Genomic DNA, 27,780 nt, shown 5'->3' on the forward strand with positions numbered 1-27,780 from the left:
GAGTTCAATTCCCAGCAAAAACATGGTGGCTTACTACCATATATAAAGTGATCTGATGACCCCTTCTTTCATGAAGGTGAACCCATAAACAGAGCACTCATACATTTTAAAAATGATAGACTTAAACACATTAAAATGTTTCTATTATTATTATTATTATTATTATTATTATTATTATTATTATTAATAAAGTGTCTAACTACTTCCTTTCATTTCTTTCCACCAAACCAGCCTTGGAAATCTAATGCACAAGTAGGAAAACACTGCAAGTTAATGGGCGGAATGCTCTTGGGTACATGAAATACACACTAGACTAGTTGAAAAATTGGAAAAACTAGCTGTTAAGGGCAACTTTTGGTTAGGCAGTGGTGGTTCATGCCTTCAATCACAGCACTTGGGAGGCAGAGGACAAGGATTTTTGAGTTCAAAATCAGCCTGGTGTAAGTTCCAGGACAGACAGTGCTACACTGAAAAACCCTGTCTTGAAATTTAATAATAATAATAATAATAATAATAATAATAATAATAATAATAATAATAATAATAGCACCTATTCTATGCAGAGGACCAGGCACAAAGCACCCACATTGTGGCTCATAACATATGCACAATCACAGTTTCAGAGAAACAGTGCTCTCTTGCAGCGTCTGTAGGCAACAGAGGCATAAGTGAGAGAGAGGGGCTGCTCAGCCTAGCACATAAGTGAGAGAGGGGACCTGGGCAGCCCAGCATATAAGTGAGAGAGAGGCCCTGCCCAGCCTAGCACATAAGTGAAAAAGAGGGCCTGCAAGGACTAACATCTAAGTGAGAGGGAGGTCCTGGGAAGCCTAGCACATAAGAGAGAGAAGGGCCCTGGGCAGTCTAGCACATAAGAGAGAGAGAGGACATGTGAAGCCTAGCACCTAAGAGAGAGAGAGAGAGAGAGAGAGAGAGAGAGAGAGAGAGATAGAGAGAGAGGACCTGCCCAGCCTAACTCCTAAGTGAGAGAGTGGGCCTGAGTGGCCAAGCACATAAGTGAGAGAGAGAGGTCCTGCACTGCCTAGCACACTCTTCTATCAAGCTGAGGACTAGGAAAGTAGAGAAAGGAGAGTACCAGGGGTTGTAGGAAATCTGCATGTTCCCTTCTGAACTCTTAGGGCAGCTTAGACTCTTCTGGTGTGCGTGTGTACATGCAGAACTCCACATTATTAAATGTTTATGCACATAAATAAATAAAAAACCAAAAATGCGTACAAGAGCCTCTACAGCTGAAATTAAGTAGAGCCATTTGCTGTATTTCATATGTTACATATTTGTTCTGGATTTTCAAGTTTGTAAGCACTTGTCAACCAACAAACTGGAAATCATTTGTCTTAAAGCCAGTAGATTACTCCCACCTTCTAAAATCTCCCTTCAAAGTACTTGGTATTCCGTGAACGCATGCGCAGGGTGTATTCAGCCAATCAGCACAGTCCTTTGGTGAGACCTATTTGCTCCAGCTGGCATCACAAAGGATCCTCTGAGGCTTCTGTCTGGGTGTGGCCCCTGACAACGGTTTTTTTTTTTTTTTTTTTTTTTTTTTTTGCCATTGAGGAGCTAAGCACAGAAGGGTGCGGTTTGGAAGGTGTTCTCCTCTTAGATGAGCTGTAAGTGATAGTCTGCCCTGATCAGGGTTGTTGGACAGTTAATCGAGGTGTGACAGGGTGGAGAATCTCAGGCCCAGGAGGCCACTATGTGAGGAAAAGCCTCCTGATCGCCATTTTCTGTGGAATCTGAGGGTGAATGGAAGGTGGAGGACCATATTCATGGAAGAGGATCGAACAGGTCAGGGCCATAGAGAATTGGGAACCCTTGGAAGAGAAAAGCTTGAGGCCTGGGGATAGGATCAGAGAACCAGCTGCAGGACTGTGGGTCAGGGAACAGGGATCCATTGGTGAGATGCCTTGGCGATTGTCCTGTGTGATATTCAGGATCCCTTAGAAACACACTGAGGATTCCTCCCTCCTCATTGTCTTCTCTATGGTGTGTTCCTTTGGTATAGACTGTATGAACATTGCAGACAGTAGAATGGCATAGGAAGATGAATGAAAAGAAGAAGAGGAGATAATTGTAAGAGATTCATAAGTCATTGGGGATGGATTCTGACCACAGATCTTTCTGTCTCAGTCTCCCATATATTGGGATTAAAGACTTGCACCACCAAGTTCAGCTTTTTCTCTCAGTTTAGTTTCTGTAGGATGGGATCTATCTTTGTAGTTTCAGCTGGCCCGGCTTGGCCTGGCCTTGAACTTACAATCTTCAGATGTTTGAAATCCTCGGCTTCCCCAAATCCCTAATTTCTCCAATATAAGGTCTTTCTGTGTGGGTGGTGGTGGTAGTTCATGTTTTTTTGTAGACTTAGTGGTGGATCTTTTTGATATGAATATACAGTTACCATGTTCTTTAAATTTCTGGATAGAACTGTGAGTTTACGTTAGACTGAGATAAACTGGTAAACAGAATTGCTGATGTTTTGTTTAAAAATATTCTGTGGGAGATAGGACCAAAATTCTGATACCTCAAAGGTTAAAGGATGTTGCTCATCGTTTTTTGGGAGGAGGGGAGGACTCATATGTTGAAGGTTGGCCAGTTTTTGTCTCTTTTTAAACTGAGAAATGGCAGACTAATAATTTAGGTTCTAAAGGAGGTTTTTAAAGAAGTGAGTTAAAGAAGTTTTTAAAACAAGTTGTGAGGGAGAGGGACATGATAAATGGGATACACGGAGGAAATGGTACGGGTAAGTGTATATATATATGCATCACCATATTGAATATGTACACAGAACTCTCTGATAAAGGCAATTGATTAAAAATATACATGTTAAGTAAAAAAAGAAATGATCTTTCATTGAGCTAAAATAATTATTTGATTTTTTGTTATTTTTAATTATTTAAATGATAATTTTTAATCAGGTAACTAAGTTCTTTTTTTTTCCTTTTTATTTTTATTTTTATTTTTTTTAAACTAAGAAGACTACTGAGTTCTTATGAGAAGAATGGCTCTTAAGAAATTGAAGGTGATACCAAAGGAAGGTTACTTATTACTTTTGGACTTTGATGATGAGGACGATGACATAAAAGTTTCAGAGGAGGCTCTTTCGGAAGGTATCGCATTTCCAGTATTAATTGTGTCCTGCAGTTCATTAGACTTTAACTAGTCACCTGAAATGGAAGAAGTCTTTGTTAAGAGTTTACATATACTTCATTTCTAATTTTACCTATATCTCTGTATTCCTATATACAAGGTTTTGCAGCACATAAACCTACTCTTGGAACTATATCAGCATATGTTGAGAGAGAAGAACTTTCTTGATTTCACCTCAAGAAAAGACATGAACATTGTTCGTATAATATGTTTGCCAAACATGAATTTATTTCATAAAACTTGCAAATAAATTATTTCCTTTCTTTTTCTATTATAACTTTTCCTTATTTACATTTCAAATATTATCCCCGTTTCTAGTTTCCACTCCAAAAAATCTCCTGTCCTCTCCCCTCTCCCCCATCTCCCCAACACATCATCTACCAATTCCTAACCCAGGTATTCCCCCATACTGGGGCATAGGATCTTTACAGGAACAAGTGTCTCTCCTCCCATTGATGCCTGACTAGTCCATCCTCTGCTACATAAGAAGCTGGAATCATATATCCCATTATTTGTTTTCATTGATTGGTGGTTTAATCCCATGGAATTGTGGGGTACTTGTTAGTTCATGTTGTTTTTTCTTCTAGGGGCCTGCAAACTCCTTAAGCTCCTTAGGTATTTTCTCCAGCTCCATAATTGGGGACCCTGTGCTAAGTCCAAAGGATGTCTGTGAACATCCACTTTTTTATTTGTCAGGCATTAGCAGATCCTCTCAGGAGACAACTATATCATTCTCCTGCACCCAATCCCTTGTTGGCATCTTCAGTAGATTTGGTGGTTGTATATGGGATGGATCCCCAAGTGAGGCAGTCTCTGTATTCTTTTATTCTCAGCTCCAATCTTTGTCTCTGTAACTCCCTCCATGATTATTTGGTTCCCCATTCTAAGAAGGAACGGCATATCCACACTTTGGTCTTCCTTCTTCAGTTTCATGGGTTTTGCACATTTTACCTTGGTTATTCTGAGCTTCAGGGATAATATCCACTCATCAATGTGTGAATATCATGTGTGTTTTTTGTGATTGGGTTAACTCTCTTAGGAAGATATCATCCAGATCCATCCATTTGTATAAAAATTTCATGAATTCATTGTTTTTAATAGCTGTGTAGTAATTCATTAAGTAAATGTGCCATATTTTCTATATACATTCCTCTAAAGAGAGTCATCTGGGTTCATTTCAGCTTCTTGTTATTATACAAAAGGCTGCTATGGACAAAGTGAAGCATGTTTCCTTATTACAAGTTTGAACTTCTGGGTATAACCTTATCAGTTTTATGAGGTCCCATTTGTCCATTTTTAATCTTATAGCACAAGACATTGGTAGTATTTTTTTTCAAGAATATCCCCCCTTTGCCCATGTATTCCAGGCTATTCCCCACTTTCTCCTCTATAAGTTTCAGTGTCTCTGGTTTTATGTGCAGTCCCTTGATCGACTTAGACTTGAGCATTGCACAAGGGATGAGAATAGATCAATTTACATTCTCCTACATGCTAACTGCCAATTGAACCAACACCATTTGTTGAAAATGCTGTCTCCTTTCCACTAGATGGTTTTAGCTCCTTTGTCAAAGATCAAGTGACTAAAGGTTTATTTCTCTGACTTCAGTTCTATTTCATTTATCTACCTGTCTACCACTATACCTGTACCATGTAGTGTTTATCACAATTGCTTTGTAGTGCACTTTGAGGTCAGGCATGGTGATTCCACAAGAGGTTCTTTTATTGTTGGGAATAGTTTTTCCTATACCAGGTTTTTGTTTTTTGTTGTTGTTGTTGTTGTTGGTTTTTTGTTGTTGTTGTTGTTGTTGCTTGTTTGTTTTTTTCAAATTCCAGGAGAATTTGTAAATTGCCCTTTCTAACTCAGTAAAGAATTGAGTTGGAATTTTGATGGGGATTATATTGAATCTATAAACTACTTTTGGCAGAACAGCCATTTTTACTATATTAATCCTTCCAATCCATGAGCATGGGAGTTCTTTCCATGTTCTGAGATCTTGTTTCATTTCTTTCTTCAGAGACATGAAGTTTTTATCATATATATCTTTCACTTTCTAAGTTAGAGTCACACCAAGCTATTTTATATTATTTGTGAGTATTGTGAAGGGTGAGTTTTCCCAAATTTCTTTCTCATCCTCTTTTTCCTTTGAGTAGAGAAAGGCCACTGATATGTTTGAGTTAATTTTATATTCACCTACTGCACTGAAGTCATATATATGGTTATGATTTCTCTGGTGCATTTTTGGGTCACTGATACATGCTATCATATATTCTGGAAATAGTGATATTTTGACTTCTTCCTTTCCAATTTGTATTCATTTGTTTTCCTTTTGTTGTCTAATTGCTCTAGTTAGGACTTCAACTACTATATTCAATAGGTATGAAGAAAGTGGGCAGCCTTGTCTAGTCCCTGATTTTAATGAGATTGTTTCATTTAGTTTAATGTTTCCTACTCGTTTGCTGTCTATTGTATTTTTTTTTTTATGTTTAGATATGGGCCTTGAATTCCTGACCTTTCCTGGACTTTTATTATGAATGGGTGTTGTGTTTTGTCAAATGCTTTCTCAGCATCTAATGAGGTGATCATGTTGTTTTCGTCTTTGAGTTTGTTTCTATAGTGGATTAAGTTGACAAATTTCCATATATTAAACCATCCCTGCATTACAGGGATGAAGTCTACTTGACCATGATGGATGATCGTTTTGATGTATTCTTTTATTTGGTTTGCAGTGATTTTATTGAGTATTTTTGCTTCGAAATTCATAAGGGAAAATGGTCTGAAGTTTCCTTTCTTCATTGTGTTTTTTTATGGTTTGAATATAATTGTAATCTGGCTTCATAGAACAAATTCAATAGTGTTCCTTCTCTTTTGATTTTGCATATTAGTTTGAAGAGTTTTGGTATTAGGTCTCCATGTGTAAGACCCCGAAGATGGACCTCCTCTCAAGTCCAGTAAAGTCCCGGGATGAGCTGGCCAGCACCCCAATGACTTGAGAGAAATCCACACCTGATGCAAACTGCAAGAGGTTTTATTATCAGCTAGCTAAGGACAAACTCCTTCCACTGTGCAGGGCAGGGGCGTATGACTCTGAGATGTGACAGAAGAAGGTATTTATTAGCTAGCTGAGGAATTGGGATGAGTTGGGAGGAGAGTTTGGAGGAGTTGGGAAGAGATGGGAGGAGTGTTCTTCTCTGCCCAGATGTCCTTGTCAAAACTCCAATTTTGAATCTCTAGCTGTAAGGCTCAGAAACCAAAAGGATTTTTGGTGGCTGTAGAGAACATAGAGTCTCTTTCTGGCTGTATTTTTATAAATCAGGGAAAACAATCTTGGAGAATGTCCAGGTGCTTTACCTTCCAGGGAGAAACGCTCTAAGTTGTGGTCTCACATTTCCCACTCCTTCTAGTACATAGTTCTGATCTTATAAGTTAGAAAATTAAACCTCTGGCCCAGCTGCCAAACAAAGCCAACATGAGGTCACAGCTTTAGGATATGTAAGATTGAGAACCTCAGAAGCCCATTGAATGAGACAAAAGAGCCTCTTGCCATTGGGAGGAGGGAGGGAGGGAGGTTCCTGTGCAGTGCCCACTGTGTGTGACCAGTGCCAGGCCAGTGGGCCATGGCAGGCTGGATGCCAGAACTGGGCACATGCTGGAGGTGTGGCAGCAGGGCTTGTGAGAATCATCAGGGAAAGTCCTTTTGATCTGAGTTCAAGTTTGCCAGAATGGTGGCACCAGACCAGGACAGGTACTCCTGTTTGAAATTAATGTGGCACCAAGATGGTTTCTGGTTCGTATGTTTTTTGGTTTTTTGTTTTTGTTTAAGTTTTTTATTGTGTTTCAACATTTCCAAGGCATCTTTTCTGACCAGTTGTAGGTCCTTCAAGTGAGCTAGTGGGAGTTCTGAAAAAGAAACATGAGGGTCAAACATTCCACCTGCTTGTGTTAAAAGGGGGGGGGTCCCCTGTTGAGGAGTTCGAATGGTGTAAGTTTAAATTTCCCTGTGGTGTTCCATACTCAGAACAAGGTGAAGGGAAAAAGAGCTGCATAATCTTTTCTGCAGGTCTCTAAAACCAATTTAGTCAAGGTTTCTTTTAATGCTCTATTCATGTGAGTTTTTGAGCTTTACTAAAGTTTCTTTTATGAGTGTGGATGACATTGCATTTGGCGTATAAATGTTCAGAATTGGGAATTCATTTTGGCAAATTTTAACATTGATGAATATGAAGTTTCCCTCCTCTTTTTTTTTTTTTTTTTTGATAACTTTGGGTTGAAAGTCGAATTTATTTGATATTAGAATGGCTACTCCAACTTGTTTCTTTGTAACATTTTTTTGGATAATTGTTTTCCAGCCTTTTACTCTAAGGTAATATCTGTATTTGTCCCTGAGATTTGTTTCTAGTATGCTTGGTCTTGCTTACACATCCTGTCTGTTATTCTATGTCTTTTTATTGGTGAATTGTGTCCGCTGATATTATGAGATATTAAGGAAAAGTAGTTGTTGCTTCCTGTTATTTTTGTTGTTAGAGTTGGAATGTGATTCATGTAGCTTTCTTCTTTTAGGTTTGCTTCAAGATCAATTTCTTGGTTTTTCTAGAGTGTAATTTCCCTCCTTATATTGGAGTTTTCCCATTATTACCCACTTGATGGGCTGGATTTGTTCGAGCATATTGTGTAGATACCGTTTTTTTTTCACAGAATACCTTGTTTTCTCAATCTATTGTAAAATTTTTTGATGCGTCTAGTAGCCTTGTCTGGCATTTCTTTTCCCTTAGGGTCTGTATGACATCTGCCCTGGATATTATGGCTTTCATAATCTCTGGGGATAAGTTAGGTATAGTTTTGATAGGATTTCCTTTATAAGTCACTTGACCATTTTCCCTTAGTGCTTTTAATATTCTTCTTTTTCTTTTCTTTTTTTTTTTATTATGCATTTGGAGTTTTGATTTCTATATGATGGAAGAAATTTCTCTTGTGGTCCAAACTATTTGGAGTTTTGTAGGCTACTTGTATATTCATAGGCAACTCTTTCTTTAGGTTAGGGAAGTTTTCTTCTATAATTTTGTTGAATATATTCACTGTCCCTAAATTTGAAAAACTTACTTGTCATTGATACCTATTATCCTTAAGTTTTGTCATCTCCTTGTGTCCTGGATTTTCTCGGTGTAAATATTTCCTTTCTAAAATCTCTTCCAAAAATTTACATGGAGAGTTTTTCCAGATAAATTCAAATCGATAGTACTTTATTAACTATTACTTATATAGAATCCTTTCAAATGTTTCTGTTTTCTATTGTTAATACAGTAAAGAGCCCAGCATTTGATAAAAATGAGAATATATCGCCTCAAGCAGAAGCAGATGAAGATATGGGGTAACATTTTCAATATTTTTTGCCAGCTCAATAGATTACTTCATAAGTAGTGTTTGTATTACCTTCACTGGAGAAGTAGATTCAGGAAGATAGCAATACAAATCAGACACTGCTATATGTTGAGTTCAAGCCCAGCTTGAGGTCCTTCAGACCTTGTGATAACAAACACACAGCAACTAGTATAATATGACCACCTGCCTGAGATCTTCCAAGATATACACACAAAGAAAAGGAGAAAAATCATGAAAATAAGAGGGGGACCATCTGGCAAGAAGAAGGGTCTCAGCAAGAGTGGGAGAGTAATGAATAAACTACTGTGGGTGTAAATGTATGAATTGGTAAAAGTAAAGAATACAAGATCACTTTGATACTCCACCATGTAATATATACACACACACACATATATATATATATACACATACATACATATATATATATACACATACATATACATATGTATATATATATATATATGTATATATATATATATATGACATTTGTTCTTAACCAAACATTATATATTTATTATAAATAATTAAAAGAAAGTTCTTTTTAAAGTTTTGTGTGGGTAGGAAAAATGCCTACCAGTCCACTATATTTCTTGCATTAATTTTTTATTTTCCTTTCTTCACAGAGATGAAGTAGACAGTATGTTGGATAAATCTGAAGGTATGTGTTTTTGGAGGTATTTGCCTGTTTTTTAAAGAGGTCAGAAGAGGGCATCAGATTTCTAGACTGTATAGCAAAAGGGGATAATTTTGGGTTCACAGTAATTGTAGTTTCCTTTAAAACACATATGAGATAACTTCTCAGCAAACATTCAGAATGCAAGATTAGCTGAAGATGTAGCTCAGTGGTAAATCACCATTTAAAAGTGATGAGTTTCATCTTCAGTGGCAAAAATAAACAAACAAAAACAAACAAAGAAACAAAACAAAACAATAACAATAAAAACCCCAAACAAACCAACAAATGCACCAAATTAACAAAAATCCTACCAAACAAGCAAAACACAGTTATAAGTCTTGCAAATGAAATGTTAGGTTGTCCAGTTTGCCAAATTAACTGCAAATTGTAAAATGAGCAAGAAACCCAGTTTGCTCTTGTAAGGAAACAAGCAAAACCAGCAATAAGCATTTTAGGAGCCTAAACTTAGGCATGATTAGAGAAGAAAAAAAAATATACAGTGGCTACCACAAGAGAACAAACCTCTCAGAGGGGCTAGAGAGATGGCTGTTTTGGTAATGTGCTTTATTTGAAAGTATATAAATTAAGGAGGGGGTCTTAAATCGGCTTTAAAAATGCAGGCTGCAACCCAGTGAAAAGTAGTTGGAGACAGCTTGCTGGCTAGCCAGGCTAGTGGCATTGGTGAGCTGCAGATTCAGAGAGAACCTGTCTCATGTTTTAAATTTGGGCAGTCAGAGGTGGTTCATGCCATAATCCCAGCAGTTGGTAACCAGGGTGAGGTCCAGGACTACAACCCTGCCTTGAAAAAAAAAAAAAAAAAAAAAAAAAAAGGAAGTTGGAATGTGATTGAGAATGCAGCAAATGTCTATTTGTCGCCGTCTTATGCATACTTATACTGGAATGTATATGCATCAGTTTTTTACAATACTCTTTATCTGATTTACACAATCCATTAAAATGATGGTTTTTGTCTTTTTGTTTTTTCTCTATGAGCAAATTGTCAATATTAAGAAAGTGTTATAATTTTGTAATCTCCACTGTATAGTACAAATAAACATCTTTCAAGAAAAATGATCAGCACACCTTAAAAGACACAAAGGACAGGGATGGAAAGATGGCTTAGAAATTAAGAGCACATGTTGTTCTTGGACAGAACCAAGTTTTAGTTCCTAGGACCCACACAATGGCTCAAAACCATTTTTAATTCTATATCCATGGGTTTTGGAATTCTCTTCTAGTTTCTATGTGCACCACACATGCATGTTTATAAACACAAACATGCAAAAACAAATTACTTAAATAAATAAAACAATTGAAAATTACAAACAACAGCACCTTCATCTGAAACAAAGTAGGAGAGTCTTGTTTGGGGTCCGTTTTATTTTAGCTTTCAAGTTAGTATTGTAAACTTGGAAAATGGAAAGCCTCTGGGTAGTAGTGGCAGCTAAAATACTACCTCCTTTTTGCTCTTCAATGACAGACGACTGATTGAGCCTTTCTCACCCTTAGTACACATGTGCAAACACTGCCAATCAGCAAGGGCCTTGGCTGAGATTGTTTTCCCGCTATCCAAACCCTGTTACCCAGTATGCTTTGTGGTAGTCATCAAGCCGAGTTCTTGTGGAAGCAAGGTTCTTGAGGAAGCATGGTAGGGAGAAGTCTCAGTAGAGGTAGTCAATTGTCTGTTGAAAGATGATTAATACTGTTTGAGCTGGGGGCCTGTGTGGGGAAGAAGGTGGAGGGGTGGAGGTGTTACTTTAGGAGTAAGGAGAGGAGGTGACCCTCACTGGACTCAGGAAGGTACTGCTTCCAGGCTCACAATCAACTTTTCCCACTTAGTTCTCTGCTGAGAAAAACAGAGAACTTCGCTAAGGGCAGGGGTTTGAACAGAATTATCTTCTAACAGAAAGCAGGAAGGCCAGGGAATTGGAGACCCTGGAAGTCTTCTTGGGGCTTGGGGAGGTGAGGAGTGAGTAAATTGGAAGTCAGTTAGTGGAGCCAACAGACTAAAACCTTCTTTTAGCTGCTGCTGCCTGCCAGGAATTCATTAAAAACGAACTGAAAACCAGTCTTCATTTACCTCTACCTGTTGTTAAAATGGCAGATTCCCGAAATTTCTATGTATAGGCTCCAATTGCCTCAAAATACAGAGGCTCCTCTCAGCCTCAGAAGTGCTGGGACTTCAGACATAATTCAGGCCAGGTTGTTGTTATTTATTTGTTGTTTTGGTTTAGGACAGTAAGCTCTAACTCTATATCTCAGGATTGTCTGAAACCTCACCTGCAGCTTTGACTGGCCTTGAAACTGAAGTCCCCAGCCTTACAAATGTACCTGGGCCTGAGGAAATATGTGTTCTTTATTTTTTATATTTAAATTTTTGTTTGTTTGTTTGTTTGTTTGTTTGTTTTTTATTCCTTTTTTCCTTGTTGAAGATTGAAACCAGAGCTTCTTGATGTAGCAGTAAAATATTTGTCCAGCCAGAAAAACTTTATATTTTAGATCTGCTTTAGATTTGTATTATGATGAAAAAAATTGAGGAGCTTGGTTATGATAAAAGCAACCATGATTTCATTTGGAGATTGATATGCAAACACATTTACTCTAATTTATCAAAACCCTAGCAACAATGGGACCAAAATTTAGATCATCCTGTGATTGCATATAAACCCACTTGAAGTCACAGTTAAAGCCATCATATTATGTGTGTGTGTGTGTGTGTGTGTGTGTGTGTGTGTGTGTTTATTTACATTTCAAATATTAGTCATTTCCTGGTTTCACCCCAGAAATTCCCTTTACCATTCCACCCTCCCTCTGCTTCTATGAGTATGTTCCCCCACCCACCAACACCGATGTCCCTGCTCTGGTATTTGCCTACACTGGGACACCAAACTTCACATGACCAAGGACCTCTCCTCTCACTGATGTTTGACAAGGACATCCTCTGCTATGTATTTAGCTGGAGCCATGGTCCCCCTCTTTGTTTGCTGGCTTCGTCCCTGAGTGCTCTGGGGGGAGGGGGGCGGTCTGCTTGGTTCATATTATTGTTCTTCCTGTAAGATTACAAACCCCTTCAGCTCCTTCAGTCCTTCCTCTAACTCCTCCACTGTGGACCCCATAATCAGTCTGATTGTTGGCTGTGAGCATGAGCCTCTGTTTTTGCCAACCTCTGGCAGAGCCCCTAAGGACACAGCCTTATTAGGCTCCTTTCAGCAATCATTTGTTGGTATCCACAATAGTGACAGGGTCTGGTGTTTATATACGGGATGGATCCACAGGTGGGGCAGATTCTGAATGGTCGTTCCTTCAGTCTCTGCCCTGCACTTTGTCTCCATATTTCCTCCCAGTAGTATTTTGTTCCCCATTCTGAGAAGGACGGAAACATGCACACTTTTTTCTTCCTTCTTAAGGTTTATGTGGTCTGTGAATTACATTTTGGGTATTCTGAACTTTTAGGATAATATCCACTTATCAGTGAGTGCATACCATATTTTTTCCTTTGGGATTGTGTTACCTCATACAGGATGATATACTTTAGACATATCCGTTTGCGTGTGAACTTCCTGAAGTCATTTTTTCTTTATGGTCACTATACATTTTTATCACTATTTCTCTATAATACAGCTTGAGGTCAGGGATGATTCCCCCTGAAGTTCTTTTATTGTTGTGAATAGTTTTACAATATCCTGGATTTTCGTTATTCCAAATTATTTTGCATATTGCTCTTTCTATCTTTATAAAGAATTAAGTTTGAATATTGATGGAGAGGGCATGGAATCAGAGCTTACTTATGGCAAGATAGACATTTTTACTAAATTATTTGGGACACCAATCTATGGCCATGGGAGATCTTTCCATCTTCTGAGAATTTCAATTCTATCTTCAGAGACATGAAGTTCTTGTCCTACAGAACTTTGACTTGCTTTTTTCGTGTCACACCAAGGTATTAAAATATGAGACTATTGTGAAGAGTGTTGCTTCCATAACTTCCTTTTCAGCCTGTTTATCCTTTGAGTAGAGGAAGGCTACTGATCTATTTGAGTTAATTGTATATCCAATCACTTTGCTAAAGTTGTTTCTCAGGCTTAAGGGTTCTTTAGAGGATTTTTTTGGGGTCACTAAATATACTATCTTATTACCTATTAATAGTGATATTTTCATTTGTTCTTTTCCAATTTTTAACTTTTTGACCTCTTTTTGTTGTCTATTTAATCTGGCTAGAGCTTCTAGTACTATAGTGAATAGGTAGGGAGAGAGTGGGAAGCCTTGTCATATATTAGTGGGATTGCATCGAGTTTCTCTCCATTTATTTTGATGTTGGATCCTGGTTTGCTACTATGTTTAGTTATGGGCCTTGCTTTCTGAATCTATCCAAGACTTCATCATGAAGGTGTGTTGATTTTTTTTAAATGATTCCTCAGCGTCTAATGAGATAATACTGTGTTTTTTTCCTTGAGATTCTTTACATATTGGATTACATTGATGGATTCCCATATATTGAACCATTCCTGTATCCCTGGGATGAAGCCGCTTGATCATGAAGGATGATCATTTTGATGTGTTCTTGGATTGTGTTTAACAGGATGTTATTGAGTATTTTTGCATCAATATTTATAAGTTAAATTGGTCTGAAGTATCCTGTCTTCATTGGGTTTTTGTATGGTTTGGGTATAAGAGTAAATGTGGCTTCATAGAACAAATTAAGTAGTGTTCATTTTCTTTTGTTTTTGCATAATAGATTGAAGATTGTTGGTATTGGTGTTTCATTGAAAGCCTGATAGAAATCTGTACTAAACCCATCAGATACGGGGCTTTTTTTTTTTTTTTTGAGGGGGGAGCTCTTAATGACTGCTTCTATTTCTTTGGGGATTATGGGAGAGTTTACAGGTTTTATCTCAACCTGATTGAAATTTAGTACCTGACATCTGTCTAGATAATTGTCCAATTCATCCAGATTTTCCACTTTTGCTAAGTTACAGGCTTATATAGTAGGATCTGATGATTTTTTTGGATTTACTAAGTATCTGTTGTTATGTCTCCCTTTTCATTACTGGTTTTGTTAATGTTGATATTTTCCCTGTGCCCTGTAATTAGTCTGGCTTATGTTTTATCTATCTTGTTGACTTTCTCAAAGGTCCAGCTCCTAGTTTGTTTGATTTTATGTTATAGTTCCTTTGTTTCCACTTGTTTGATTTCAGCCCTGAGTGTGATTAGTTCCTGCCTTCAACTCCTCTTGGGTGAATTTCCTTCCTGTTATTCAAGGGGTTTTAGGTGTTCTGTCAACCTACTACTGTATCTTCTCTCCAGTTTCTATTTAGAGGCATTCAGAGCTATGAGATTCCCTTTAACACTGCTTTAGTTGTGTTCCACAACTTTCGGTATGTAGTAACTTCATTTTTTTTTAAACTCTAAAAAGTCTTACATTTATTTTTTTTTTATTTCTTCCCTACCTGATTTATAACTGACTGGATTTTTGTTCACCTTCTACGTGTACATGGGTTTTCAATTATTTATATTATTATTTCAGATCAGCCTTAGTCCTTGGTGATTAGATAGGATGTATGAGATTATTTGGATATTTTTATATCTGTTGAGGCATGTTTTGTGACTGATTATATTGTTAATTTTGGAGAAGGCGTCATGAGGTGCTGAGCAGAATGGACAATTTTTGTTCTAGAATAAAATGTTCTATAGATATCAACTAATGTATTTGTTTCATAACTTCTGTTAGTTTAACTGTGTCTTTTTTTAATTTTTCTTTCCAGGATCTTTCCATTGATGAGGAGGGTTGTTGAAGTCTTCTGCTATTATTGTGTGTGGTGCAATGTGCATTTTGAGCTGTACTAAAGTTTCTTATATGAATATGGATGCCATTGCATTTGGACTATAAATGTTTAGAATTGAAAATTCATCTTGGTAAATTTTAACTTTGATGAATATGAAGTGTCACTCCTTGTCTTTTTTGATAACATTGGGTTGAAAGTCAAATTTATTTGATATTAGAATGGCTACTCCAAATTTGTTTCTTTGGAACATTTGCTTAGAAAATTGTTTTCCAGCCTTTTACTGTGAGGAAATGTCTGTCTTTGTCCCTGAGGTTTGTTTCTGGTATCCTGGGTCTTGCTTACACATCCAGTCTGTTTGTCTATTTCTTTCTAATTGGTGAATAGAATATGGTGATATTAAGAGATACTAAGACAAAGTCTTTGTTTCTTCCTGTTATTTTTGTTGGAATTTTGTTCATGTAGCTATCTTCTTTTAGGTTTACTTCAAGATTAATATCTTGCTTTTGCTAGCATGTGATTTCCCTCCTTATATTGGAGTTTTCCCTTTATTATCCCTTGAAGGGTTTGGTTTGTTCAAAGATATTGTGTAAATATTGTTTTTTCACGGAATACCTTGTTTTCTCAATCTATGGTAAAATAGTTTTACTGCATATTATAGCTTTGGCTCTTATTTCTGCTCTCTTAGTGTCTGTATGATATCTACCGTGGATCTTATGGCTTTCATAGTCTCTGGGGAGAAGTTAGGTGTAATTCTGATAGGAATTCCTGTATATGTTACTTGACCATTTTACCTTACTGCTTTTAATATTCTTTCTTTGTTTTGTTCATTTGGTGCTTTGATTAATATATGATGGCAGGGATTTTTGTTTTTGTTGTTGTTTTTCTGGTCCAAACTATTTGGAGTTCTGCATGCTTCTTGTATGTTCATGGACATCTCTTTCATTAGGTTAGGAAAGGTTTCTTTTATAGTTTTGTTGAAGATATTCACTGGCCCTATAATTTGGAAATCTTACTTCTCATCTATACCTGTTATCCTTATGTTTTTTCTTCTCCTTGTGTCCTAGATTTCCTGGATGTACTTAATTTTACTTAATTTTTAAAATCTGTTTCAAAAACTCAAAATGGGCAGTTTTTCCAAAGAAATTCAAATTGATAGTACTTTATTAACTATTACTAATATTGCATACTTTCAAATGTTTACATTTTCTATTGTCAATACAGTAAATAATCCAGCAATTGGTAAAGATGAAAATATATCGCCTCAAGTAAAAGGAGATGAAGACATGGGGTAATATTTTTAATTCTTTTTCTTTTTTTCTCTTTTTTTTTCTTTCTTTTTTTTTTTTTTTTTTGCCAGTTCAATAGAGTACTTCAAAAGTAGTGTTTGTGTTACCTTCACTGGAAAACTAGATTCAGGAAGATCAGCATTTCAATGTCAGATGCTGATATATGTTAAGTTCAAGCCCAGCTTGGGATCCTTTAGACTTTGTGATCACAAACACATAGGAACTCATACAATAGGACCACCTGCATGTGATCTTTGACACACTCAAAGAAAAGGAGAAACATCATAAAAATAAGTAGGGGACTATCTGGGGGAAAAAAGGGTCTTGGCAATTGTGGGAGAGTTATGAATAAACTCCTTGTGGGGTGTAAACATATGAATTGTTAAAAGTAAATAATCCAAGTTCAAGTTGGTAGTCCACCATATATTTTATATGCATATGACATTTGTTCCAAACCAAACATTATATATTTATTATAAAACATTAAAGAAGGTTCTGTGTAAAGTTTTGTGTGTGGTAAAAAAAATGGCCTACCAGTCTACTATATTTCTTGCTTTAATTTTTTATTGTTCTGTCTTCACAGACATGAAGTAGGCAGTATGTTGGATAAATCTGGAGGTATGTGTTTTAGAAATATTTCCCTGTTTCTTGAAGAGGCCAAACGAGGGAAACAGATCTCTATAGAACCTATAGCATAGGGGGATAATTGTAGGCTTCACAGAAATTATAGTTTTCTTTAAAAAATACACACAGATAACTTCTCATCCAACATTCAAAACTAAAGATTAACTAAAGATGTAGCTCAGTGGTAAAGCACCATTAAAAGTTATAAATTTCATCTTCAGTGGTGAAAACAAAAACAAAAACAAAAAACCAGCAAAAAAAAAACAAACCCAGCAAATTAAAAAAAAAAAGCACCAAAGAAACAAAACACAGCAATAAGACTAGTAAATGAAATGTCAGTTCGTCCAGTGTGCCAAATTAGCTGCAAATTGTAAAGTGAGCAAGAAAACCAATTTGCTGTTGTAAGGAAACAAGCAAAACCACCACTAAGCATTTTAGGAGCCTAAACTTAGGCATGATTAGAGAAATAGAAAAAGAAACCAAACAAACAAAAAACAAACAAACAAAAAATTGCAGTGTCTATAGCAACAGAACAAACCTTGAAGAGTGGCTAGAGAGATGGCTGTTTTAGTAAAATGTTTTTCTTGAAAATAAAAGTGGGGGCCTAGAATCCACTTCTAAAATGCAGGCTGCCAACCAGTGCTGAGTAGGTGGAGACAGCTTGCTGGCTAGCCGAGGTAGTGGCATTGGTTAGCTGCATATTCAGAGAGAACCTATCTCAAGTTTTAAGTTGGGTCAGTCAGTGGTGGCACATGCCTTAATCCCAGACGTTGGGAGGCAGAGGCAGGGAGATTTTTGATTTTGATGCCACCCTGGTATACAGGGTGAGTTCCTGGTTAACCAGAGCTATACAGATAAACCCTGACTTGAAAAAAAAAACTGAAAATGAAAAAGAAATTTGGAATATAATTGAGAATAAAACAGATGTCTATATCTGGCCTCCTTATGCACCCATATACTGAAATGTATACACTCCATTTTTATCCTGAAACTATTTATGATTTACACAATCCATTAAAATTATGTTTTTTTTGTTGCTGTTTTGTTTGTTTGTTTGTTTGTTTTTCTGTTTCTGGAAATAGACAACATTAACAAAGTCATTTTTTATACTCTCCATTATATAGTAAAATTAAACATCTATCGTGAGAAATGGTCCAGCACACCTTAAAACACACACAGGATAGGAATGGAAAGATGACTTAGAAATTAAGAACACTTGTTGCTTTTATACAGAACCAAGGTTTAGTTCCTAGAACCCACATAATTCTCAAAATCATTTTTAATTCTAGATCCAGAGATTTTGGCATCCTATTCTAGTTTCTAGGGGAACTAGTCATGCATGTTATATAAATACAAACATGCAAAAACACTTTAGTTTAAAAAAAAAACCAAAAAAAAGAAACAAAAAAACAAAACAAACAAACAAACAAAAAAACAATTTAGAGTTACACAGAACAGTCCCTTCATCTGAAACAAAGTAGGAGAGTCGTCTTTGGAGTTCATTTTATTTTAACTTTCAAGTTAGTATTGCAAACTTAGAAAATGGAAAGCCTCTGGGTAGTAGTGGAAGTTAAAATACTACCCGCTTTTTGAAGCTTTAATCACAGATGACTGAAAGAGCCTCTCTTACCCTTAGTACTCATGTGCAAACACAGCCAATCAGCAATGGGCTTGGCTGAGATTATTTTCCTGCTGTTCAAACCCTGTTACCCAGTATGGTGGCTACAAAGAGTTCTTGAGGAAGCAAAATTCTTGAGGAATCATGGTAGGATGAAGTCTCAGTGGAGGTAGTCAATTGTCTGTTGGTTAATCCTGGTTCAGCTAGGGGTCTGGGTGGGGATGAAGGTTGAGTTTTGGAGGTGTTTCTTCAGGAGTAATGAGATTAGGTGACCCTCACTGGACTCAGGAAGTTGCTACTTCCAGGTTCACAATCGACCTTTCCCACTTAGGCCTCTGCTGAGAAAAACTGAGAACTTCACTGTAAGTGCAAGAGTTTGAACAGACTAGCTCCTAGCAGAAATCAGGAAGGCCAAGGAAATGGAGACCCTGAAAGTATTCTTGGGGACTGGGGATGTGAGGTGTGAGTAAACTGGACTTCACTTAGTGGATGAAACAGACAAAACCCTCTTCTGTGCAACTGCTTCCCACCAGGAATTTATTAAAAAGAAACTGAAGACCAGTCTACATTTTAACGTGTTGTGAAAATGCCACATTGCCGAAATTTCTATATATAGGTTCCAAACTGCCTCAAATACTAGAGGCTTCTCTCAGCCTCAGAAGTGCTGGGAATTCAGACATAATTCAGACCAGGCTGTCTTTATTTATTTGTTGTTTTGGTTTAGGAAAGTAACCTCTAGCTCTATATCTCAGGATTGTCTGAAACCTCAATTGCAGCCTGGACTGGCCTTGTACCTGAAGTCCTCAGCCTCAGAAATGTAATGGGGCCCGAGGAATCATGCCTTCTTTATTTTTTATATCTAAATTTTGGGGTTTTTTATTTTTCATTCCTGAAGATTGAAACCAGAGCTTCTTGCTGTAGCAGTAAAATATTTGTCCAGCCAGGAAGAATTTTATATTTAAGATTTGTCTTAGATTTGTATTGTGATGAAAAAGGTTGAGGAGCTTGGTTGTGATAAGAGCAACTATGATTTTATTTGGAGATTGAGATGCAGACACATTTACTCTAATTTATCAAAAAACTAGCAGGAATGGGAAAAATTTAGATCATCCTGTGATTAGATGTAAACCCACCTGAAGACACAGTTAAAGCCATCTGTGTGTGTGTGTGTGTGTGTGTGTGTGTATGTGTGTGTGTGTGTGTGTGTGTGTGTGTGTGTGTGTGTATGTGTGTGAGTGTGTGTGTATTTATTTACATTTCAAATATCAGCCATTTCCTGGTTTAATCCCAGGAAATCCCTATTCCATTTGACACTTGCTTTGTTTCTATGAGCCTGTTCCCTCACCCACATACTCCACCTCCCTACCCTGGCATTTGCCTACACTGGGGCATGGAGCTTTCACAGGACCAAGGACCTCTCCTCCCACTGATGTCTGACAATACCATCCTCTGCTCTATATGCCGCTAGAGTCATGGGTGCCCCTCTTTGTTTGGTGGCTTAGTCCCTGAGTGCTCTGGTCTGTCTGCTCGGTTCATATTGTTGTTCTTCCTGTAAGGTTGCAAACCCCTTCAGCTCCTTCAGTTCTTCCTCTAACTGCTCCCCTGGGGACCCCATGATCAGTCTGATTGTTGGCTGTGAGCATCAGCCTCTGTTCTTGCCAAGCCCTGGCAGAGCCTCTCAGGAGACAGTCATATTATGCTCCTATCAGCAAGCACTTGTTGGTATCCACAATAGTGACTGTGCCTGGTTTCTGTATATGGGATGGATCCAAAGGTTGGACAGAATCTGGATGGTCATTCCTTAAGTCTCTGCCCTGATCTCCACATTTCCTATCAGGAATATTATGTTCCCCATTCTAAGAAGGACTGAAACACCTACACTTTTGTCTTCCTTCTTCTTCAGCTTCATGTGGTCTGTGAATTACATTTTGGGTATTCTGAGCTTTTAGGATAATATCCACTTATCAGTGAGTGCATACCATGTTTTTTTTCCTTTGAGATCACACAGGATGATATATTTTAGATCTCTCCATTTCATGAAGGCATTGTCTCTGTACCATTACCATACATTTTTGTATCACTATTTCTGCATAATACAGCTTAAGGTCAGGGATGATTCCCCCTGAAGTTCTTTTATTGTTGAGAATAGTTTTGGGATATTCTGGAGTTTTGATATTCCGAATGGTTTTGCATATTGCTCTTTCTGTCTCTACGAAGAATTGAGTTTAAATTTTGATGGAGAGTGCATGAAATCTGTAGATTGCTTTTGGGAAGACAGCCATTTTTACTAACTTAATCTATGACCATGGGAGACCTTTCCATCTTCTGAGATTTTTCAGTTTCTTTCTTCAGAGACTTGAAGTTCTTGTCATAGAAATCTTTCACCTGCTTGGTTTGAGTCACATCAAGGAACTATAATTTGTGACTTTTGAAAGGTGTTGTTTCCATAATTGCCTTTCATCCTGTTTATCTTTTGAGTAGAAGAAAGGTACTGTTTTGTTTGAGTTAATTGTATATCTAGCCACTTTGCTGAAGTTGTTTTTCAGGTTTATGGGTTCTCTGATGGAATTTTTGTGGTCACTTAAGTATACTATTTTATTATCTGCTAATAGTGCTATTTTGATTTATTCCTTTCCAATTTTTATTCCTTTGACCAATTTTTGTTTTCTAGTTGCTCTGTCTAGAACTTGTAGTACTATAGTGAATTGGTAGGGAAAGAGTAAGAAGCCTTGTCTAGTCCTGTCTTGTCTTATTTTAGTGGGATTGCATCAAGTTTCTTTCCATTTAATTTGATGTTGGCTTCTGGTTTGCTTCTATATTTAGGTATGTGCTTAAAATTCTTAATCTATCCAAGACTATTATCATGAAGGTTTGTTGATTTTTTTTCAAATAATTTCTCTTCATCTAGTGAGAACTGTGTGTGAATTTGCTTCAATATATGTGTGCATGTTTGGATGTGTGTGTCTGTGTGTGTGTGACAGATACATATATATGTATCTGATGAATCCGATTGTTTCATAACTTCTCATTAGTTTCACAGTGTCTCTTTTTCATTTCTTTTTTTCCAGGACCTCTGCGTTGCTCAGAGTGGGGTGTTGAAGTTTCTCACTATTATTATATGGGGTACAATATGTACTTTGAGTTCTAGTAAAATTTCTTTATGAATTTGGTTGCCCTTGTATTTGGAGCATAGATATTCAGAATTGTGAGTTCATCTTTGATGAATTATCCTTTGATAAGCATGAAGTAACATTACTTACCTTAAAAAAACAAAAAAAAAGTACTTTGTGAACCTCCTCTTTTCACAGTAGGCCCTCTTGACTACTGAGGCTTTTTTGTAACAGCTTTGAAGGAATTTTAAAAGGAAAAAAAATAGATGTAAACAATTTCACAGTTCCATGTACTCATAGCTAAGTGATATGTATACAAAATTCTGTACATGAAACATATTTTCATTGATCCAGTGCTAATTTTATATTAAGTCAGTTTCTTTTCTAGGAGTCTTCTGTGCTTCCTTCTTTATATGGCACAGTGCAAAACTGAATTCTTTAATGTAACCCTTATAACTTATTTTTAAATTTTATGTTATGGTTATTGTTTTTTTTTTCTTTCACGTGTGTATGTGCACAACTAGTGTGTCTTGTACCTGAGGAAGCCAGATGAAGGCCTTGAATCCCCTGAAACTGAAGTTATAGGTAGTGAGACACCTTGTGGGTTTTGGTACTCCAATCTCAGAAAGCTGGAAGGGAACCAGTGCTCTTAACTGCTGAATCATCTCTCCAATCCCTTCATTGTTTTTTTTTTTTTCTTTTTATGAAATGAATTATGTAACTGTAAGTGGAAGACAACTTACTAAACAATGAGAGAATGATACTCAGATTCTAAAGTATCTGTTTTAAATTATATGTAACTGAATGCTAAGTGAGCTTTCTCAGAAGACAGTAACTTGTCTTTGAGATATGGTGTCATTATGTAGTTCAGGCTGGCCTGCATTTTCCTATTTAACCTATGCAGTCTTTACACTGGAAATCTCCTGCTTAAGCTTCCAATACTAGGATCATACACACAAAAAAAAACATCTTTACATGGCTTACTAAACAATGCCCTAATACCTATTTTTGGACTTATTTATGTGTATTAGTGTTTTGCTTACAGTTATATATGTGCACCACATGTGTACCTGTTGTTCAGATATCAATTGATTATTTCAGATACCTGGAACTGGAGTCAGATAGTTGTGAGCCACCATATGAGTGCTAGACACCAAACCTATGTCCTTTGCAAAGAACAGGAAGTACTCTTAACTGCTGAGCCATATCTCTACCCCCATGAAACAATATTATATTTTTAAAAAATAATATTTTGCTTCTTTCAAGTTACCCATTTTACCAAATTATTTTTTTCAACTGAAGGATTTGCTCTATTTAGAGGAGGCAGAATAATCATTTAATAATCTGATTTTGTCTAGTACTATGTATGGTGAGAATATTAAACATGTACCCCGAAATATAGCTTCATCCTAGTTACTGAAAGCTAACTGTGCATGCTAGAAAGGTACTAAACATTTTCTGAAGCATTACAATTTTCATGAACTGCAGCAGTTACTGATCAAAAGTTCCTACCATAATTTTCTTCAAGTGTTTTTTTAAAGGATATGTTCTGAAATATAATTACCAATTCACTTTAGAAATAATTTTATTTTGATTTAAAAAAAACTTGAAGATCATTGTTTTAAACATAGATTTTAACATTTTTATCTATTTTTATTTATATAGGTATTTTGCCTATAAGTATGTCTGTGAGTCATATACATATGTACCTGGTGCATGCAGAATTTAGAACAGGGCATCACATCCCCTGGAACTGGAGTTGGAGATATTTGTGCACATTATGTAGGTGCTAGGAATCAAACGCAGGTTTGATTCTGACAGGGTCTCATTTGTAGCTCTGACTGTCCTGGAACTCAGTATGTTGACCAGGTTAACCTGGAACGCACAAATATCTCTCTGCATTTTCCTCCAGAATACTAGGATTAACATGGGAACCAATATGACCGGTTGCCCTCTTATTTTAATTGAATATTTTAAACAATGGGTCTAACAGTTCCACAGTCAAGTTTGTTCTTTCAGTTGCATCATCTTTTTTAGATTTGGAAAAGAATTAGCCTTTATTAAAAGTGTTTCCCTATGAAGAATTAAGTATACTTTTGATCCTTTGATTTGTGCATTTGTTCTTTTGAAAACTGTTCTTGAAGCTCAAAATTATTTTCCTTACAGAAATTAAAATTCAGATAAGATTAGATATTTCTTATCCAAAATACATGGACTGCATTTTTCTATGTTGTGGAACATTTCTGTAGACTTTACAGGTTGAACATCCTTCATCTGAACATACCAAACCCTAAGTATTCTAAAGTATGAAGCATGTTTGTGATATCTATCATTTAATTTTAAGTTTCCATAGCATTATTGAATGAAATTTATCTATATCTATTTTTACTTGAATACATGGAATCATCTAATTTTTCTTCAAAATGACTCTTTATTTTTAATATAGATGACATTTATAAGACGCTTCACATAAAGAGAAAATGGATGGAAACTTATGTCAAAGAATCTTTCAAAGGCAGCAACCAGAAATTAGAAAGATTTTGCAAAACGAACGAACGAGAGAGGTAGAGTTGTTATATTTGTAGGGTCAAATGTGTATCATTTTAAAAATTATATGTGGCTGAAGTTTAAAAAAAATTATATCATGTCTGATTCTTTAGTAAAAATGTGTGGCTTTGATTTTGTCTAAACAGTTAACCCTATAACATCATGCCTTCAAGCAAACTAAATCTAATTCATAGAAATCTATGAAAATTTTATTTTCTGCTTTAAGTCAATGTTAATGAGATTTAAATTTTAATTTACATTCATTGTGGAAATACAGAAGTCTTGCACATAGTCTTAGGAATGTAATTTATGGATTATTATGTTTAACAATATTCAAAAGGAACAACTACAATTACATATGCAGACAATTTGTATATTTTAGTTGACATGTTTTGCACTGTCTTTACTAAGGCAATGTATGAAAAATAAATTAGAACTTATATTTGGTAGAAAATAATGAAAAAAAAACCACATTGAAATATAATTAAATTTTGTACATGTATATATATATATATATATGTGTGTGTGTGTGTGTGTGTGTGTGTGTGTGTGTGTGTTACGTGTGTGTTGTGTGTGTTTATATTTCTTTAATTTTGAAAAGCTAAAACATAAATGAAAACCTCTCTGATAATATGTTAGCGGAAAAATCTATAATGATTTCCCATTAGATATTTTATACTGCTATTTTTCTTTTTATAGTATGAAATGTTCAATTGAATTTGTTTTGAGTGTTCATTTTCATATTGGTATGAAATGTGCCTGCTTTTGTTACTGTGCTTTACAGGAAGAACATCAACAACAAATTTTGTGAGCAGTATATATCTACATTTATGAAGTCTGATATGGATGTACAGAAATTCAATGAAGAAAAAGAAAAATCAGTGGTTGGTACCATAAAAAAAAAACTTAATATTTAACCTAGTATTACTAAGTAGGAATGGAACAACTAGCCTTGAGTTGAGCATATGAAACTAAATTAAGTTCCATTATCTATCTATCCTTGCTTCTGTTCTAGTCTTACTGAGATATAAACTATTGATTGCATACTATATCAATGAAAACGACTAGGCATTTTATGGTATACCAGATCATAAATTTTCAAGAGGCAGACATTTGCAGAAAGATCAAGAGATGATTACCAGTGACTACAAAAAAAAAAAAAAAAACAAAAAAAAAAACCACAATATATCAGAGTTCAAAGAAGAGAGAAAGCTTATTTATTGGTTTCACCTGGACTCTGTTGTTTATATTAAAAAACCAACTCAATTTGGTAAATCAGTTCTTACAGTCCTAAATTTCGTAAAGATTTAGTAACAACAGAGGATGGAAACAAACAATCTCAACAGCCCTGGAAGAATTTTCCTGTGGAAGAATATCAGCAAACAATTTTAGATCACGTCTCCATTACTCTACCTGTAGAGTCATCACCTGGTTTCCAAGTAAGATCTGAGACAACGATAATCATATTAACTATTTTATTTTATTTACTGGTTAATAGTTTGGAAAGTATTCAATTTGAAAGGAACAGCAAATTCATTCTTGCCTCAGAAGGCATTGAGGAACCTGCCATTATGAGTCAGTTCTGGAAAGAGATAGGAACTAAAGATAAATAATAAATACTCCAATTGAAGACAGTTTTTAAACATTGGACTCTGGATGACATTTCAAGGGAAAGTGATCATCCCTGTAAATAAGGAGTCTAAAGACAGAACAGCAGGGTACTTCAAAATTTGTAATTCTGCATATGGCAGTTGGTGAGAGGGAGCCAGTAAAGGAAGAGAACCACTGGTAGAAAGAAAACTACCATGAGTGAAGGAAAGTTTTAAAGAAGAAAAGATCCCTAAATGTGTCATATGCTGCATGTGGGCCCAATAAGATTGATTTACAGGGCTGGAAGATGGTTTAATTGGTAATCTTTCTCCCGTGTAGGCATGGAGACCCCAGCTTATATTCCCAGCATTGGGATGAATGCCGACACCACCACCACCACCAACAAAATAAACAACAACAAACTAGCAACACTAAAAACAAACCACCACCACAACAACAAAAAAAAAGTTGGTGTGGTTGTGAGCATTTTAAAACAACTAATCTCAGATTTAGTTCAGAGAAAAGAAGATCTCCAGATCTTTGTAGCCACCAGGTGTAGCATAAATGATGAGCTCTAGGTTTAGTGAGATTCTGTCTCTGAAACAGTACTGTGAAATCAAAGATGACACCCAATATTAACCCTTTGTCTCCAAATGTATGCAGGTGCACTTTTTTTAAAGATAAGCATTGCAAATTAGAGGTAATTTTACTTAATTATGATGATTTGAGTGCAAATGTGAGGTAAAAAATTGATCACAGTGAATAAAGGGCAAAACAGGATTGTAGTAGCCCAAGGTGAAAAGGTGTAAAGGGCTTGTCTTATTTTTTTTTTAAATGCAAATTATCATGGTTGTGCGCAACCCTAAAGAATACAATGAGAACTTTATGTTACTACTTCTATATGTTGCTTGAGATTGGAATCTAGAGAAAACCAATCTAAGCTTCCAAGACTAGGATTTTACCGAGTTCATGTATACATGGTGCATGCCTATAAACATAAGAACTTGGGAGGCTAAGGCCAGTCTGTGCATTATGAAAAACTCTTTCACATTAAAAAAACATTCCTACCCCACAATTGGTAGCATAATGTTATTTCATATTATTGTAAATATATATATATATTTAGTCAAAATAGTTGTTAAAATTTTAAATCAGTTGGAAAACTATTCCTTTTAACTTTCATATAGAATTATTTTTGCTCACATAAATGTTTTAGTATTAGATATACATTTAGTGTTTTATTGTTAGACTCCCATGCATGTTGCATGGCAGTAACAACAAAAATAAACAGAATTGTTATACTAATGTTTTCCTTTTACATTTGTAGAATAGTTGTCAAAAAGAACAACAAGCATTGAAACTGTCCAAATGTAGTCAGAATCAGACCCTGGAAGCAGTTAAAGAAGTGCATGAGAAGTCCATGGAGGTATGTTGCACATGGTCCATAAAATGACCTTAGGAATCTAAATATGTTTTAATAATCATAAAGTTTTAACTACTTATTATTTTGAATTATTTCTTACTGAAATGACTGCTATTATCCATAAAATCCTAATGGCTTTGTATGAATTATTAAAGATATGAAATGATAAAATGGGAATTTGACCTCAGATGTACCTCATACTTTAATAACACTATAATTATCCTGCTTTATTAAACATAACCCTAACACTAACCCTAATCCTAATCCTGACCTTAACCTTTACCCTATACATCATCTGCACAGAATCTTTCATATTTGTATCCTTGGGAATTTATTTAATAAGAGGTACTTTTCTGTTTTAGGTTTTGATGAACTTGGGGACCAAGAACTAAGATATGCTTTTTGGTGTAGATGGTGAACTGAGAAAAAAAAAAGTCTATGTTTGAAAGAGCCATCATGGAGAATAATCTGAAGTACTCTTCTACTTTCCCATCTTCAGAAAAATGAAGCATGAAAAATTTTCACTTGCTGGTATATATATAAAACAAATAAAAAAATCTCTAACTTTTTTGTTTCCTATGAAA

At 35.9% G+C, this 27,780-nt stretch overlaps 1 protein-coding gene across 1 annotated transcript; it reads left to right on the plus strand.

Moving 5' to 3' along the window:
• The first annotated feature begins 1,581 nt into the window (after positions 1 to 1,581).
• On the plus strand, positions 1,582 to 27,780 carry Gm20824 (predicted gene, 20824). Its single transcript, NM_001378622.1, has 10 exons — positions 1,582 to 1,625; positions 2,991 to 3,122; positions 8,462 to 8,528; positions 9,163 to 9,197; positions 16,220 to 16,286; positions 16,868 to 16,902; positions 24,083 to 24,200; positions 24,968 to 25,067; positions 27,101 to 27,199; positions 27,559 to 27,780. Exons 2-10 carry the CDS (start codon positions 3,005 to 3,007, stop codon positions 27,586 to 27,588), a joined length of 669 nt encoding a protein of 222 aa, NP_001365551.1. The 5' UTR covers positions 1,582 to 1,625; positions 2,991 to 3,004; the 3' UTR covers positions 27,589 to 27,780.

The sequence above is a fragment of the Mus musculus genome, chromosome Y (assembly GCF_000001635.26).
Source record: "Mus musculus strain C57BL/6J chromosome Y, GRCm38.p6 C57BL/6J".
In the NCBI taxonomy this organism is placed as follows: Eukaryota; Metazoa; Chordata; class Mammalia; order Rodentia; family Muridae; genus Mus; species Mus musculus.

Excerpts from the sequence above, each read along its gene's own strand:
- Gm20824 (NM_001378622.1), top strand. The coding sequence starts at position 3,005 with ATGAGAAGAATGGCTCTTAAGAAATTGAAGGTGATACCAAAGGAAGGT. Across the intron at positions 3,123-8,461 it reads AGAGGAGGCTCTTTCGGAAG|TAAAGAGCCCAGCATTTGAT; the intron begins GTATCGCATTTC and ends TTGTTAATACAG. Across the intron at positions 27,200-27,558 it reads TGCATGAGAAGTCCATGGAG|GTTTTGATGAACTTGGGGAC; the intron begins GTATGTTGCACA and ends TTTCTGTTTTAG.